At 39.8% G+C, this 18,717-nt stretch overlaps 2 protein-coding genes across 6 annotated transcripts in view; both read left to right on the plus strand.

Moving 5' to 3' along the window:
* Nucleotides 1-11,445, plus strand: part of LOC120991020 (neuromedin-U-like) — a 62,777-nt gene extending 51,332 nt beyond the window's left edge. The window contains exons 2-3 of the mRNA XM_040419909.1: nt 8,447-8,505; nt 11,341-11,445. Coding sequence (XP_040275843.1) covers nt 8,447-8,505; nt 11,341-11,445 — 164 coding nt within the window. The remainder of the gene's footprint in view (nt 1-8,446; nt 8,506-11,340) is intronic.
* The window catches only part of LOC120990201 (neuromedin-U-like), a 29,576-nt gene continuing 22,274 nt past the window's right edge, over nt 11,416-18,717 (plus strand). Inside the window, exons 1-3 of one of the 5 annotated variants that reach the window (XM_040418846.1) lie at nt 11,416-11,532; nt 12,570-12,599; nt 12,696-12,746. In XM_040418846.1, the coding sequence (XP_040274780.1) occupies nt 11,464-11,532; nt 12,570-12,599; nt 12,696-12,746 (150 nt within the window). In that variant the 5' untranslated portion in view covers nt 11,416-11,463. Of the gene's footprint in view, nt 11,533-12,569; nt 12,600-12,671; nt 12,747-18,717 lie in introns of all 5 variants that reach the window. The other 4 variants (XM_040418843.1, XM_040418845.1, XM_040418842.1 and 1 more) reach the window with 4 other exon arrangements.

The following is an 18,717-nucleotide window of genomic DNA, read 5'->3' on the forward strand; positions in this document are numbered from 1 at the left end:
TATTTTAGAAACTTTCCATAGAAATTAAAGGAAAATAGAGGTGAAATTTAAAATTTTCTTTTTTTGCAGATTTTCTATTTTAATCCATTTGTCTGTAACACAGCAAAGGTTAACAGCAAATCAAATCTCAATATTTATCACCCTGATTCTGCAGTTTACAGAAACAACCCATATGTGGTGATAAACCACTATACTGTATGGGCACACAGCAGGGTACGGAAGGGAAGGAGCACCATATGGTTTTTGGATTTTGCTGGAATGTGGTTTTTTTGCGGTTATGTCGCATTTGAAGAGACCCTAAGGTAGCCCCTCTAGAGGGAAACTTCAAAAAGTTACCCAGTTTTAGAAAATAAATCCTTCAATAAATGTTTTTATGTGTGCTGTGAGCACTTTGACCCTATAGGCATTTCATAGAATTTAAAAACACTAGGCTGTGAAAATGAAAAATTACACTTTCTTTTACAATAAAATGTTGCTTTGGGTCCAAATTTTTCATTTTCCCAATAGGTAACAGGAGAAAATTACCCCACAATTTGTTACACCTTTTTTCCTGAATACAGCAATGCTCAATATGTAGTAGTAAACTGCTGTATGGGCACACCTCAGGGTTTTAGAAGGGAAGGAGCACCATATGGCTTTTGGAGGGCAAAATCTCAAACAATGACCCCATTTTGGAAACCACACCCCTAAAGGAATTTTTCAAGGGTGTAGTGAGCACTTTGACCCAACAGGCGTTTCACGACCCATTTGTGATCAGAAATTGCTGTTAGGGCACACTGCAGGGTTCAGATGAGAAAGAACACCATGTGTATTTCAGGCCTAGTTTGGTGATTTATAGAGCACTGGCAGACAACTGCAGAGGCTCTGAGGTTAAATAAAAAAAGAAACTCCCAAGAAGAGACCCATTTTAGAAACCACAACCCTCACATAATTTACCAAGGGGTTTAGTGAGCATTTTGATCCCACAGCTGTTTTGCCTATTTTGATTCATAACATATAATGCAAAGTGAAAATCGCAATTTTTCCACAGATATATACGTTTTCAGTCCCCAATATGTTGTCCCCAGCGTATGCCAGTGTCAAAGGCAAGCCCTCTTATTATAATACTGTGCTCTCTGGTTGTATAAACACCCTACATGTGGCCATAACTTTTTGACTAGAAATGCGCCAGGGCTCAGGAGCAAAAGAGCACCATGCGTATTTGAGGTCTACTGTCATGATTTATGCATCTTGTGCTGACAACTGTAGAGACTAAAATAATTGAATCTTAGAGAAGTGACCCCCCATATCGGAAACTACACCCCTCAAGGTATTTATTAAGGGGTGGAGTGAGCATTTTGACCCCACAGGTGTTTTGCAAAATGTAATGCACAGTAGATAGTGCAAAGTGAAAATCCACAAATATGGCATTTCAGTTCCTAATAAGTTGTGGCCATCGTGTGCCAGTGTTAAGACTAGGACCTCTTGTTAGTGTTTCCTGGTTTTAGAAACACCCTACATGTGACCTTATTCTTTTGCCTGAATGTATGAGAGGTTTCAGGAGTAAAATACCACCATGTGCATTTGAGGCACAATGTGGTGATTTACACTGCTTGTGCTGACAATTATAGGGTATCTTGGGTGAAATACTAAATGGAACCCCCGAGAAAAGAACCCATTTTGGAAACTCTGCCCATCAAAGTATTAAAGCATGAAGTGAGCATTTTAACTGGTATTTTGTAGAAATTAAATGTGCAGTAGACCACGCAAAGTGAAAATTGTAAGTTTTCAACAGATATAGCATTTCAGTGCACAATATGTTGTGCCCAGCTGGTGCCATCTGAGACTTACACTACTTGAATGGATAGGTGGGTTCTACTGGGTACCGAAATGCATAAATGTGGACATAAATTGCTGTTTGGGTATGCTGCAGGGTTCAGAAGAAAAAGACCACTTTTTGGCTTTTGCAGTGCAGATTTTGATGGATTGGCTTATGTGCGCCGTGTTGCTGTCAAACAGCCTCTGTGGGAGCAGTAAAGCCATTTTCTGTATTTTTTTTCTTCTCTCGACAGAGGGCTTAATTTTTGCAGGATGAGTTGCCATCATCATTTGGGGTACATATGACTTTTTGATCACTTTTTATTTTACATTTTGAGAAGCCACTGGTTTTTGGGTTTTGTTATTGCACTGTGCACCCTGCGGGAAAAATTACTGTATATGTTATCTTATATTAAAATATATATATATATATATATAAAAAAAAATTGGGGGGGACGAAGATCTTGTGTGAGGGCTCATTTTCATTAGTACCATTTTGGGGTAGATACAACTTTTTGATTGCTTGATTTTATGTTTCTTTAGGAGGCAAGGTGACCAAAAAATGGCTGTTCTGATCAGTGCACTATACTATTATGCCGCTGGTTGGAAACTCACATTCCGCAGGTCAGGAAGGGGTTAAAGGAGAATGATCAAAGTAAACAGGAGGTTATATTTCTCCCACTGTTTGTCAATCTGCAGAATTTTCTGCATGTTCTTAAAAACACCAGCCCAGATTTACTAATCCTAAAGATGACGGAAGCTTAGACAGTCTGTCTAGACCTGCCCCAGATTTATCACGGTGGCTCAGGCAGGATGATACATATGGTGCATGGATACACAGTTTTCTCTGACCCTATACCAACTGTTCATTGGCTTTCTTTGAGACAAAATTTTATGCTAGAATTGTGGGGCAATTTTGGCACAAAAGGCATACCTTAGAACATGCCCCTTTCAGATAAGCCTTGTCCCCTTTTTTACCAAGTCAGAAAAAGTGTAAAAACCCTATTTGCACCAAATTCCTCCACTGTAGTGCCAATTTGTTCTATTTTATAGGTGCAGACACACAAACAATAAAGCCTCATTCACACGGCAGTGTTTTGGTCAGTGATTTCCATTAACCCTTCCTACCCCGGGCCAGTTTTCACCTTCCTGCCCAGGCCAGTTTTTGCAAATCTGACATGTATCACTTTATGTGGTAACAACTTTGGAACACTTTTACTTATCCAGGCAATTCTGAGATTTTTTTCTCTTGACACATTGTACTTCATGACAATAGTAAATTTGAGTCAATATATTTTTCCTTTATTTACAAAAAAATTCCCCAAAATCTGGAAAAATTCGCAATTTTCAAAATTAGAATTTCTCTACTTTTAGGACAGATAGTAATGCCTCATAATATAATTATCGATCATCATTCCCCATATGTCTACTTTATGTTGGCATCATTTTGTAAATGTCATTTCATTTTTTTAGGACGTTAGAAGGCTTAGAAGTTTAGAAGCCATTTTTTTTATTTTCAACAAAATTTCCAAAACCATTTTTTTAAGCACTAATTCAGATATAAAGTGATTTTGAGGGGCTTACATAATGGAAATCACCCATAAATAACCCCATTTTAGAAACTACACCCCTCAAATTAATCAAAACTGATGTTACAAACTTTGTTAACCCTTTAGTTGTTCCACAAGAATTAATGGAAAATGGAGGCAAAATTTCTAAATATTATTTTTTATGCATATTTTTCATGTTAATCAATTTTTTATTGCAACACAGCAAAGGTTAACAGCAAAATAAACCTCAATATATATTACTCCGATTCTGCAATTTACAGAAATACCCCATGTGTGGTGGTCAGAAGGAAAGGAGTGCCATATGGATTTTGGAGGCAGATTTTGCTAGAATGGTTTCTAGGCACCATTTTGTATTTGAGGAGACCCTGACGTAGCCCTACAGTGGAAACCCTCAAAAAAGTGACCCCATTTTGGAAACTACACCCTTCAAAGAATATATTAAGGGGGTACTAAGCACTTTGACCCCCTAAGCGTTTTACGGAATTTGGAAACACTTGGCTGTGAAAATTAAAAGTTTCATTTCTTCCAATAAAATGTTGCTTTAGCCCCAAATTTTTCATTTTCACAAGGGGTAACAGGAGAAAAAGCACCCCATAATTTGTTACCCATTTTCTACTGAATACGGCAACACCCCAAATGTAGTGGTAAACTGCTGTGGGGGCCCATGGCAGGACTTAGAAAGGAAGGAGCATCACATGGCTTTTGCAGCACAGATTTTGATGGATTGGTTTGCGGGTGCCATTGGTTTTTATTTTTTGAGTGATTGTCTTATGTAGGGGCTCATTTTTTGCGGGATAAGGTGACATTTTCATTGGTACCATTTTAGGGTACATAAGACTTTTTGATCGCTTGGTATTACACTTTTTGTGAGGCAAGGTGACCAAAAAATTGCTGTTTTGGCATAGTTTTTAATATTTTTTTACAGCATTCATCTGACGGGGTAGATCATATAATATTTTTATAGAGCCGGTCGATATGTCTACTTTTCTTTTTTTTTTACTAGTTTTAAAGTTTTTACATTTTTTTTATTACCGTACTTAAAGGGACACTGACAGGCCAAAACAGCATATATAGTTAGATATATCACATTACAGGTCTTATACAGTCTTTTAAAAGCATATAAGTATCCCCCCTGTCCACCTTATAAAGAGCGAAATATAAAGTTTTATAACCTGCTTCTCCTGTCAGCAATCTGCCCAAGGGGCAGCGTTTCATGTGAAAATGCGCCCAGCCAGCCTTCCCAACTGCCGTTCTTAAGCCCCGCCCAGCTCATCATTATTCACTTCGCTGGGCGGCGGCTAGAACTCTCCCCAGTCCCGATCCTGCGCCTGCGCAATTCAATACTCCGGGCATCGTTCATGCCCAATATTCTGCGCCTGTGCCCCGCCGTGCCGTTAGATCGCGCCTGCGTACACACACCAGCCTGCGTCTTCGAGGCAGCTTTGAAATCAAAATCTGTAAAAAATGGCCGGTGAAATCCGAAAGGTGCTCTTTGGAATGTGGGCCCCTTTGCCCACCTAGGCTGCAAAAAAGTGTCACACATCCGGTATCCCCGTACTCAGGAGAAGTTGGGCAATGTGTTATGGGGTGTCTTTTTACATATACCCATGCTGGGTGAGAGAAATATCTTGGCAAAAGACAACTTTTCCCATTTTTTTATACAAAGTTGGCATTTGACCAAGATATTTATCTCACCCAGCATGGGTATATGTAAAATGACACCCCAAAACACATTGCCCAACTTCTCCTGAGTACGGCGATACCAGATGTGTGACACTTTTTTGCAGCCTAGGTGGGCAAAGGGGCCCACATTCCAAAGAGCACCTTTTGGATTTCACCGGTCATTTTTTACAGATTTTGATTGCAAACTACTTCTCACGCATATGGGCCCCTAAAATGCCAGGGCAGTATAACTACCCCACAAGTGACCCCATTTTGGAAAGAAGACACCCCAAGGTATTCGCTGATGGGCATAGTGAGTTCATAGAAGTTTTTATTTTTTGTCACAAGTTAGTGGAATATGAGACTTTGTAAGAAAAAAAAAAATAATAATCATCATTTTCCGCTAACTTGTGACAAAAAATAAAAAGTTCTATGAACTCACTATGCCCATCAGCGAATACCTTAGGGTGTCTACTTTCCGAAATGGGGTCATTTGTGGGGTTTTTCTACTGTCTGGCCATTGTAGAACCTCAGGAAACATGACAGGTGCTCAGAAAGTCAGAGCTGCTTCAAAAAGCGGAAATTCACATTTTTGTACCATAGTTTGTAAACGCTATAACTTTTACCCAAACCATTTTTTTTTACCCAAACATTTTTTTTTATCAAAGACATGTAGAACAATAAATTTAGAGAAAAATTTATATATGGATGTAGTTTTTTTTGCAAAATTTTACAACTGAAAGTGAAAAATGTCATTTTTTTGCAAAAAAATCTTTAAATTTCGATTAATAACAAAAAAAGTTAAAATGTCAGCAGCAATGAAATACCACCAAATGAAAGCTCTATTAGTGAGAAGAAAAGGAGGTAAAATTCATTTGGGTGGTAAGTTGCATGACCGAGCAATAAACGGTGAAAGTAGGGTAGGTCAGAAGTGTAAAAAGTGGCCTGGTCATTAAGGGTGTTTAAGCTAGGGGGGCTGAGGTGGTTAAGGAGCATCTTCAGGGAGGCTCCTGCTCCAGATAGTTGTCTTACAGCTAAGACACAGAATTGTGAGGAGGAGAATGGGGCATGGCTGATCTCCTGGGGCACATACAGAAGATTTCTATACTTCTCAGTTGTCATTGTAATATGAGACAAAATAGGAATAAAGGAAAATATGAGATTAAGAGAGGATAAACAGGGAGATTTTTTATTCTTATTTTGTGTATTTTCTATCTTTAGCATTTTATTCTTCCAAATACTGTATCCTATTGCATTTTTAAATGTGTTGAAAAAAGTGTTGAATTTGCGTCATTTTGCCCATCTGTTAACATTACACTGCGTTCAGAATTATTAGGCAAATGAGTATTTTGACCACATCATCCTCTTTATGCATGTTGTCTTACTCCAAGCTGTCTAGGCTCGAAAGCCTACTACCAATTAAGCATATTAGGTGATGTGCATCTCTGTAATGAGAAGGGGTGTGGTCTAATGACATCAACACCCTATATTAGGTGTGCATAATTATTAGGCAACTTCCTTTCCTTTGGCAAAATGGGTCAAAAGAAGGACTTGACAGGCTCAGAAAAGTCAAAAATAGTGAGATATCTTGCAGAGGGATGCAGCACTCTTAAAATTGCAAAGCTTCTGAAGCGTGATCATCGAACAATCAAGCGTTTCATTCAAAATAGTCAACAGGGTCGCAAGAAGCGTGTGGAAAAACCAAGGCGCAAAATAACTGCCCATGAACTGAGAAAAGTCAAGCGTGCAGCTGCCAAGATGCCACTTGCCACCAGTTTGGCCATATTTCAGAGCTGCAACATCACTGGAGTGCCCAAAAGCACAAGGTGTGCAATACTCAGAGACATGGCCAAGGTAAGAAAGGCTGAAAGACGACCACCACTGAACAAGACACACAAGCTGAAACGTCAAGACTGGGCCAAGAAATATCTCAAGACTGATTTTTCTAAGGTTTTATGGACTGATGAAATGAGAGTGAGTCTTGATGGGCCAGATGGATGGGCCCGTGGCTGGATTGGTAAAGGGCAGAGAGCTCCAGTCAAACTCAGACGCCAGCAAGGTGGAGGTGGAGTACTGGTTTGGGCTGGTATCATCAAAGATGAGCTTGTGGGGCCTTTTCGGATTGAGGATGGAGTCAAGCTCAACTCCCAGTCCTACTGCCAGTTTCTGGAAGACACCTTCTTCAAGCAGTGGTACAGGAAGAAGTCTGCATCCTTCAAGAAAAACATGATTTTCATGCAGGACAATGCTCCATCACACGCGTCCAAGTACTCCACAGCGTGGCTGGCAAGAAAGGGTATAAAAGAAGAAAATCTAATGACATGGCCTCCTTGTTCACCTGATCTGAACCCCATTGAGAACCTGTGGTCCATCATCAAATGTGAGATTTACAAGGAGGGAAAACAGTACACCTCTCTGAACAGTGTCTGGGAGGCTGTGGTTGCTGCTGCACGCAATGTTGATGGTGAACAGATCAAAACACTGACAGAATCCATGGATGGCAGGCTTTTGAGTGTCCTTGCAAAGAAAGGTGTCTATATTGGTCACTGATTTGTTTTTGTTTTGTTTTTGAATGTCAGAAATGTATATTTGTGAATGTTGAGATGTTATATTGGTTTCACTGGTAAAAATAAATAATTGAAATGGGTATATATTTGTTTTTTGTTAAGTTGCCTAATAATTATGCACAGTAATAGTCACCTGCACACACAGATATCCCCCTAAAATAGCTAAAACTAAAAACAAACTAAAAACTACTTCCAAAAATATTCAGCTTTGATATTAATGAGTTTTTTGGGTTCATTGAGAACATGGTTGTTGTTCAATAATAAAATGAATCCTCAAAAATACAACTTGCCTAATAATTCTGCACTCCCTGTATGTGTTGTTGTCCTGTTTACATAAAATCTTATTAATGTCATTTTATTTAAAAACTAAAAACATAAAGGCAGCTGTAGTGTTACCCTTTTAACTCTACTCTCTCTTATTCTAGGCAATGTTTCAAGTACAGGTTGTCACAATACAACTGCTTGAAATAATGGTGCAGTGTATGAATACTGTTGATTGATACTGTGTTGCATCATATAGAAAAACAGCATTATCTCACATGTTACCTAAACTTGTGGTAAACCAGGTGAAGCAGATCTAGAAGGTCATAACATATATGATACAAATATTGGAGTACATGTTGATAGCTATGGCACATATTGTCTGGTGTAATTGTGACATTTTTTTGTCAGACAGATAAATGGGCTCTGGTTGGAACACATTTTATCACGAAAAATTGTATCAGAATGCATCCTATTACTCAGTCCATACCAGCTCATGCATAATTTTACTGTACAAGTTAAATAAAACATATATTAAATTATACAATTTCAAATATTTTATGTTATTTTTATGTTTTTGTCTTATAGGTGCGCCATTTTCATCCCCTGTGCTTAGAGCAGATGAAGCACTGCAATTGTGGAATGGGGTAAGTTCATATCTATCTTATGCGCCTCTAGCACCATTAGATGGTTCTTGTGCCCCGCTGCACTATTCAACTGTATCACTATTCTGAAGATGGCGATACTGTTTGTCTGTGACAGACAAGAAAAAGTGCTCTGTACTGCTGACAGTAGGATAGAGCACTGGAACAGGATTCAGCCAGCAACCATTACAAGTAGAAGAAGAAAAAAACATGTGACGCACGCCAAGAGACTTTGGCAAGGAAGGAATAGATGCAAGACAGAGGTGCCAGAGAAATAGAAACTATTGTGGCTATGCTACAAAGAAAAGGATGTGTAGAAATTGTGCACACCTACAGATTCGCAAAGTACCATGGGGAAAGATTTATCATATCCCTTGTGCCAAAAAAGTGGCTTTAAAAAGTTACAAGCTGTATGTTTGTAACTTTTTAAATGCAAATTTTTGGGGGAAAAAAGTCACAAATGCCTCTGCACTTTTTCAAAAGGGGATGTGGCAAGGGCGGGAAAGAGGTGCTTACAACAACTGCAACAAATTTATCTTCATTTACACCAGCTTTCTGGTTCAAATGAATCCAGAAATTTATGGCAGCTCTGAGCTGTCGTAGATTTTCGTTTAGGTGCATGGACTGCCGGAGGATACACCTTAATTATGACAAGGTCTTATCATAAATTGGATGCATCTTCTGGCAACGGAAGGAATATCAAGACCAGCGCAGAAATCTCCCCACCTATATTTTATTATATAATGATAAAATCAACTAAAAAACACCAAACGGAGAATCATTCTAGCAGGGTGGTCACACGATGCTATGAACCCATGATTAGGTATATATGGACCAGTTTACAAACAGTACAAATAAGACGGTCATTGCTATATAAATATTACTAGTATCAAATGTTATGTGCATTCATGCAAACCTAAAAATACATGTATTAAGCCCATCAAATATAGAAAGCTCCATGTGTAATATTATATATCATTTGTGACAAAAATTGAAGAGGTCATCCTGATCATAAAATGGAAAAAAGTCCAGAACCAAAACAGCAAATGCTTCAGAGTTGTTATAAGCAATGGGTGTGGACCCACTTTGCCAACTAACCAATTTGGCTTTGGGCTATTCCTGAGGGCATTGTCTTGGTGTTCCTCTGGTTTTCACCCTTTAACCCCTATATAGGGATTTGGTCTTCACTGCAGGGGAGCCAACAGGCCGTTACCTCTTGGAATAGTCCAGATATAATTGGCAGCTGACTGACAGGAGTCAGAGACACTGGTGCAGAACATCAGGCTATACTCATAGTCATGAAAAAGTTCGGGGCAGGCAGACTACATGCAAATACAGATACAGTCCAGAGATCAGGGCAGGTGGCTTAAAGAGAACCTGTCACCAGGATTTTGGGTATAGAGCTGAGGACATGGGTTGCTAGATGGCCGCTAGCACATCCGCAATACCCAGTCCCCATAGCTCTGTGTGCTTTTATTGTGTATAAAAACCGATTTGATACATATGCAAATTAACCAGAGAAGAGTCATATTTTCAAGCTCTGACTCATCTCAGGTTAATTTGCATATGTATCAAATCGGTTTTTATACACAATAAAAGCACACAGAGCTATGGGGACTGGGTATTGTGGATGTGCTAGCGGCCATCTAGCAACCCATGTCCTCAGCTCTATACTCAAAATCCCGGTGACAGGTTCCCTTTAAGGTCAACATGGTAAATGGGCAGGGGTCAGGTCAGACAGCAGACAATCAGAGTTCAGGAGACAGGCAGACATCAGTACACAGTCACACAAACAGATACTGTAGCTCTTTTCCTAGGTCAAGCAGACCAGAAGATGTGGCATTATAAACCTATTGCTCAGGAAACCACTGAAGGAAACAGACAGGTATTTATAGGAGCAGCTAATTAGTAATTGGACACAGCCATGCAGCAGATCAGGAGAACACCAACTCTTGCAGTGTTGCAGACTGAGGTTCATAGAATACACGTCCTAATGCACACAGGACACTAATGCCCTGGCCTGATGCCAGAGTGCTTGAACTACCACAGACACGGGATAAGTAAAGCAGCACCCATGCCTGCCCAGGAGGGCGAGACAGTAGCAGACATCGGCCACCAGTGTAACAATAGTGCTACCCTATGTGCTGTATATCACTGCTGACCAAAGCAACTTTCTTAGCGGTACTGTAAATTACTGGTAATATTTTTACTAGGGTTGAAAAAGAAGCTTTGGTTCTAGAGAATAAATTATCTTATTACATTTTAGCAGACCTGAAGTATGCCATGTAGCAAATGCACTTTGGGCCAATGTATACCAAAATAAGCCTAGATTTACTAAAATCTTTGCAAAAAGTGGCACAGATTGGCACAGGGGTTTCTACACTTTTTTCCGACAAGGGGGCAGGGTTTGATGGAATAAGTACATGGCCTAATATGCGCCATTTTTCACTAAATTTGTGCCACAATTCTGGTGTAAAAATCTGTTTGAAAGTAAGCCAACCAATAGTTGGTATAGAATCAAAGAAAAGTGCGCCACATTTATCATCCAGCCTGGATGATCATTTATCATACAGCCGGAGCTACTGTAATAAATCTGGTGCAAGTCTAGACAGCCGGTCTAAGCTTACGCCATGTTTAGGATAAGTAATTTGGGCCTAGTATCTTTATTTTGGAAGCACCGCTCCTTCTGTTCCATGGGTCTGTTTTACTGTACAGAGTTAATGTGTTCAGCTGTTAAATAAAAAGTGTGTATTTTCCTAGGATCGCTGTGAACAGAACTGCTGACAGTCAGCAGGTTACATGTTTTATTCTTATTTTGTGATTTCCCTATGCCTACAGATCGATGATGCATGTTCTGCTGTGCTGTCAGATTCCCAGCCTGCGGTAAGTCCTTATGAATTTTTTTTCCATTTACTATGGTATAAAAATAGATCTGTAAGTTGATGGAGCTTCCTGTCTTGTATGGTGCAGGTACCAAGTGCTCTAGAAGAACTGTGCTTCATGGTAATGGGAATGCTGCAGAAATCTCAGGTACGTAACATTTTTATAAATCTTCATTATTACTAGGAGCTAGTTAAAACTATGTATAAAACAGATAGTAATATTCAGTATGATGTCTAAGGTGCAAGATTCCTCAAATGAGTTATCCTAGATAGAAAAGTCAAAAGGTTCCAGTATGTGGACCTGCTTGATCCTTAAAAAAGGAGAATGCTGGAGCCATCTATTAATGAAGAGAGGCTTTACATGTGTGGTCATTCTCCACTGTAATAATGAGGATTGCTACATCTGTATAGGTTCCTCCTCAATCCATACCACTTAGGTGCTAAGTGTCCAGTCTCACAGTGATCCACACCACAGTGAGGAGCCAGGGACAATCCAGGGGGGTGATATTTTGTGAAGTAGCTAAGTCTAGCAGAAGACATACCAAGGACTGTCTAAAGCAGAAGATATACATGGGGCTGGATACATTTTTAATGGACAATACATGTTAGGTTTTGAGATTCAGTCGATTTCCCTATTACAGCACAAACTATGGATGTTCTAGACGGGTATCCCCAGCTCTGGACCACCTCTGTTAGGCAGAGGGGAGAGTCACTGCAAAGATTGGCACAGTTTGAGGGGACTCATTTAAAGGACACCATGCAACAGTACAAGCATTAGTCACAGGGACTTGGGACAGGTACTGCCATCAATCACATTAGTACCCGTCCCTGTGCCCAATGGGACTGTACGAGAACTTGGGTCTATGGCCATCTGTAGCATATCCTAACAAACAGCTAAAAGCTAGGGGTTACAGCAATCAGACCTTTGGCAATCATCTGTTGTCAGATTATTGGGAACAACCCATTTAAGGCTGAATGGATACTGAGCTGTGGGCATAGAAGTACTCCATACTTTTCTATAACTCTTACTGCAGCATTAATAACAATTTGGTAAGAATACATTTAGGTGGAGGTTTCCTACCCTGTTGATATATGCAGGTTGATTAAGTCTACTGTATATAGTAAATACGATTTATAAAAAAAAATAGCCTTTAGATTGAACTATTGGTTATTTCTCTTTTGCAGGGTTTAGAGGAAAAAGATGACTCAAAAAGGGTGAGTTTTGTTATACTGCACTAAAATTATGAAGATGTCGTTTCCTGATGAACTTTTTGTGAAGTAAAATAGCATTTTAATTTCTTTTCTGCGCAGTTCTTATTTCATTATTCTAAGAGTCATGACTCAGGAAACTCAGACATCACGGTAAGTTGCAGTCTTGGGGAGAAAAAACTCCAAACTATAGCTCACATCAGCTTCACATCAGCTTCACATCCTATGCCGTGTTAGATAATAGAAGTTCTACGGTGTCCTGTACACATCTGGAAACATGTGCAATGCAGAAGCATGGTAGCAATATTACCAAAATGGAGGATCATTGGTAGGACTAGGAAGGAAATGTTTCTGACCTGGGGCTACAAAACATGAGATAAGAAACACAATGATCAATAACACTCTGAAAGAAATATGTTTAAAGGGAACAAGAGACTGTAAATCGGAAAATGTATTTTAATTTCCATAGTGAAAAATAATAAGAAAGGCTTCAAATGCAATGTTTCAAATGGTGCTTTGGTTGTCGAAACACCTTAAAGGCTATGTACACCTTTGGGGTCATTTTTTTTATTATTGCATTCTACTTATTTTGAGCTACAAATCATATTTTCAATTGGTCTTTATTAAAAATATGGAATCCTTTTTTGTGTACATAGCTGACATGCTGTACTAGCAGCCTGTGGATTTTTTGTCTTTTCCGTCATCTGGGGAGCAGACGAGCTCCTTATCTCTGCTCTCTGACCTTACTAACACTCATTAAAGCTAAATCCTTATCTTACTGATAAGAATGTGGCTTGAAGACGTGTTTATGACCTCTTAGTAGTTTAGAGATAAGGTTTATTACACAGAACAAAAATATAAACGCAACACTTTCGGTTTTGCCCCCATTTTGCATTAGCTGAACTCAAAGATCTGAAACATTTTCTACATACACAAAAGACCCATTACTCTCAAATATTGTTCACAAATCTGTCTAATCTGTGTTAGTGAGCACTTCTCCTTTGCTGTGATAATCCATTCCACCTCACAGGTGTGGCATATCAAGGTGCTGATTAGAAGGACACTCTGAAATGTGCACAGTTTTGCCTTACCGGGGGGGGGGGGGGGGGTGTCAGAAAACCAGTCAGTATCTGGCGTAGCCACCATTTGCCTCACGCAGTGCATCACATCTCCATCGCATAGAGTTGATCAGGTTGTTGATTGTGGCCTGTGGAATGTTGGTCCACTCCTCTTCAATAGCAGTGCGAAGTTGCAGAATATTGATAGGAACTGGAACACGCTGTCGTATAAGCCGATCCAGACCATCCCAAACATGCTCAATGGGTGACATGTCCGGTGAGTATGCTGGCTATGCAAGAACTGGGATGTTTTCAGCTTCCAGGAATTGTGTACAGATCCTTGCAATATGGGGCCGTGCATTATCATGCTGCAACATGAGGTAATGGTCGTGGATTAATGGCACAACAATGGGCCTCTCCAACGTGCCAGATGGCACTCATTTGCCCACTCAAGTCGGTTACGATGACGAACTGCAGTCAGGTCCAGACACTGATGAGGACAACGAGCATGCAGATGAGTTTCCCTGAGATGGTTTCTGACAGTTTGTGCAGAAATTCTTTGGTTATGCAAACCGATTGTTGCTACAGCTGTCCGGGTGGCTGGCCTCAGACAATCATGGAGGTGAACATGCTGGATGTGGAGGTCCTGGGCTGGTGTGGTTACACGTGGTCTGCGGTTGTGAGGCCAGTTGGATGTTCTGCCAAATTCTCTGAAAAGCCTTTGGAGACGGCTTATGGTAGAGAAATGAACATTCATTGCACAGGCAACAGCTCTGGTAGACATTCCTGCAGTCAGCATGCCAATTGCACGCTCCCTCAAACGTTGCGACATCTGTGGCATTGTGCTATGTGATCAAACTGCACATTTCAGAGTGGCCTTTTATTGTGGGCAGTCTAAGGCACAACTGTGCAATATTCATGCTGTCTAATCAGCACCTTGATATGCCACACCTGTGAGGTGGGATAGATTATCTCGGCAAAGGAGAAGTGCTCACTAACACAGATTTAGACAGATTTGTGAATAATATTTGAGAGTAATGGGTCTTTTGTGTATGTAGAAAATGTTTCAGATCTTTGAGTTCAGCTAATGCAAAATGAGAGCAAAACCGAAAGTGTTGCTTTAATATTTTTGTTCAGTGTAAATGACCAGCACAAGTGAAACTACCAGTCACGCAGTTAGAACAGTTAACCCTTTGTGACAGAATGACTCAATATTTTTTAATAAAGGCCAATTGAAAATATGATTTTTAGCCAAAAATGAGTAAAATGCAATCATAAGCAAAAATTGCCTCCAAAGGTGTACATAGCCTTTTATAACTCAAAAATGCCTAATAGCTTAATAACAGATATATCTCAACTGATTATCAGTATAGAACTTGTTAACTTTGGGCACTGTTAACTTAGGATATGTTCACATCTCCGTTTGACTGATCTGGCAGAGAACAGCCTGCCGGAGTTCACCGGATCTGGCCTAGCAAGATACTGCCATTCACCGCCAGACCCTGTGGACTATAATAGGATCTGGCCAGTTTCCTGCATGATTGGCAGGTTTTGGCCAGATCCCATTATACTCAATGGGGTCCGTGGTGAACGGCAGTATGCTGCTAGGCTGGATCTGGTAAACTCTATCAGACTCTTTTAAACTGGATTAAAGGGAGGTGTGAACTTACCCTTAGGGTTTTTTTTTTTTACATGGGACGATTTCAGCATGGAATGAGCGCCGCTTGACAATATAACAAGGCGATCAGTGCACATTTAGGCTTATTTCATACAAGATATACAGAAGGAGTCATGCTCTGTACAGGGAAAAACTGGTGGTTTTGCACATAAGTTTAATCAGTTTTGTCTGGGACTGCATTCAGTGTTTAAATTTTTCCCATGCGGATGCAATCAGTTTTGATGCATTCTTGAAGAAAAACTCAAGAATAACACTCAACATCTCCTAGCAAACATCAGTGAAAAACGTATTGCATCCAGATACCTTCTTTTTTCATGTAAGCCCCATTTATTTATTTGGGGCCAGGACTTCGTCAAAAAATTCACAATATAGAAGATGCTGCAATTTTTCCTGAATGCAGAGATGATCAGTGATAAACGACGCTCATGTACACAGACTACTGAAATTAATGGGTCAGTATTCAGTCTAGATGCTATCCGTTCTCAATACGCATGGCATCCGGATGTAAAACTTAGGCTCCATTTAGACGTCCGTAAAATGTTTCCACACTCGTTCCGCAATTATCCGGAACGGGTGCAGACCCATTCATTCTCTATGGGGCAGGAATGGATGCATCCACATTTCCGGAGCACGGCCCCGAACTTCTAGTCCGCGGCCCTGGAAAAAAATAGAACATGTCCTATTCTTGTCCGCAATAGCGGACAAGAATAGGCAGTTCTATGGGGGTGCCGGCCGGATGCCTTCAAGGTCCTTTTACAAGGACTGATGCAAACTGTATTGGCAATGAGCGATCATTGGTACAATTGGTTCCTCCATACAAGTTGCACATTAGAAATCGTTACCCACTTCTCACAGGACATTGTTCTTCCCACTTACTGCTCGCAACATACCAAATGTATTTCACTCTTGGTATACAGAAAGGATAACTAAAAATTGCCTCGAGAGTGTAAAAAAAAGGTTCCAAGACATACAGTACCTCTCACCTTTCATTTTGTCTTTTCAACTAAGTAGAAAATATTCAAAATGTAGAGGCAGCACTTGTCAACATTTGCTAGCACTTAAAGTGTATTGTCATCCATCACATACGCACTCATTAACAAAAAAAATAAAAATAAGATAATGCATCCAGATAGAAATATTGGATTCCTGGCATGCAGTTATGCCATAAGCAGATATCAAAACACTCAAGAAAGATGGTAGGCAAAAAATTTTGTGCACACCAACAGTATACAATATTCAGCTTTATTGAAATATCCAAAAAAGTCATACCCTGTATTACAAAGACCCATAAAAAACTATTAAAGAACCCAATTGGGAGTTGTACAATACAAAACTTATCTCTCACCATTCCCCAAAGTCAATGCAGGTAGACAAGAAGGAACATAATAATAATACAATAGGCAAAAACCAAATAATTACCATCAACACATGAGGTATATGATGAAAATAGCCAAAAGGTAGAAAGTATGCCCCATTGTGCACCTGAGAGGGAGAAAACACCCATATGTAGATATATAAATGATTACGGGTGTGGTCTGATTAGACCACACGAGGGTGTGGAAGCACTTCCCCTGCTGCCCTATAAAAAGGCTCTCAGAAGCTACTTTTGGGTAGGGTACCTCTTGGTAAAAGATCGTTGACTGCTAGACATGCCTCTATGATGCACTCAAAGACATTTTTTACAGTTAAATTTTGAGAGGGGGCACATTATTATAATGAGAGAAGAACGATGGTCGTTTCAATGAATAACCCGCCATCAAGACCATTCGGACCTAGCTGTTAAGAGATGTTGGGAGCAGTAGTTACGTGAGGGCACACACATGGAGAACTGGATGGCCCAGACAGACCACTAGTAGAGAAGATAGTTTGATCTGCCAGCAAGCATTAGCAGCTCACACAGTTTCATTGCCAACCATTCAAACACAAGAGCAGTGTCGGACTGGGGTGCTTAGGCCCTAACAGTAAAATTTATTTTGGGGGCCCACCGTACAGATACATTCAAATATAATAAATAATCTAACAAGTTTTTTATATAAACATAGGCTAGTTGAGGTGCTGTACAATGAATATATGTATGTAGTGCAGTAAATATAATGTGTTACGTGCCACGTGTGCAGTCCGAGCCTGCACAAGAGGCACCTTAATTACACACTAGAGCCTCCTTACAGTTTTCCCCAATAAACGTATCCTTTCAGTGTATCACTGTAATCACTTGCATATATTACATTTACACAACAAAGGTTTTATTTGATTCCAACAACTCCTTCTTTGTGTATTATTTTTTGTCAATGAGTGTATATGGCTCAACATTTTTGGGCACCAAAGCACCCCTTTAGGAATAGTTCCTGGTCACATATAATATGGATGACCCAGATAGGTCACATATACTAATTGCCTGTAGTGTAGATAGCATGGTGGTGGCAAGCTTGGGTGCAATTAACCACTTACTCTAAATTCTCTTTTCATGGTTTTATTATGTGGATGGAACACACATTAATCTAATCTAGTTTACAGCTTTTGAATTCATTACAAGCTCCCAGTGTTGTACAAACAAAAAAAAAGACTTACTGGTATGCTAAACTCATGTTAATATACCTGTGAAGGCAGCAGCTTCAGCAGATATCCCGCTTTATTATTGCTGCTAGACATTCCTTTTGCTAGTTGCTCTATTTGGCCATTGGTAGTTTATTAGAGGGTTTTGCAAATTGGAACCCATGTATTAGCTATGGTACCACTTATGAGCCCTATTCATTGCAGCTTTCAGCAGTGGAAACATTTTCATCCTATCCATTGAAAACAGTGGTTGACACTTAAATAGTAGCTAACCTTTCACATATATAAATCAATAGTATGGATGATTATATTTGTATCTTATCAGAGAAAAATGCATTTTTCTCACTCTAGAAGCTTACTCTTCTTCCCACCTCCCCACTCCATAGACTTCTATGGGCAGCTTGTATTCTAATCCACATGTAAACTGACAGTACGTCTTGTCTCTCCTAATGGATTAAGAGGATAATTCAGAGTGAAGAGCTTTATAAGTGGAGAGAATGTAATATATCTTATCAGAGAAAGATGCCTAAGTTTCATAAATTCATCTGTACTGTTGATTTATGCATAAATAGTCATTGTCCTTTCAAAAACTTTCACTTATCAGCTCTCCCCTCCCACATTCCTAAACTAACATCCACACTCACTCAATTCAGTAATAAATCTGTCTTGACTCTGAGAGACCAAGACGATCTGCCACCTCACTGAAGGATCAGATTACAGTTGCCTATAGTCTATGGAGAAGGCAGGAGGAGTGGGGAAGAAGAGAGACACAAATATAGACACTTCTGGAGCACCTAATTGTGAGTCTTCTATCTCGCCTTCCGTGAGTGCTTCT

The sequence above is a fragment of the Bufo bufo genome, chromosome 2, assembly GCF_905171765.1.
Source record: "Bufo bufo chromosome 2, aBufBuf1.1, whole genome shotgun sequence".
Lineage (NCBI taxonomy): Eukaryota > Metazoa > Chordata > Amphibia > Anura > Bufonidae > Bufo > Bufo bufo.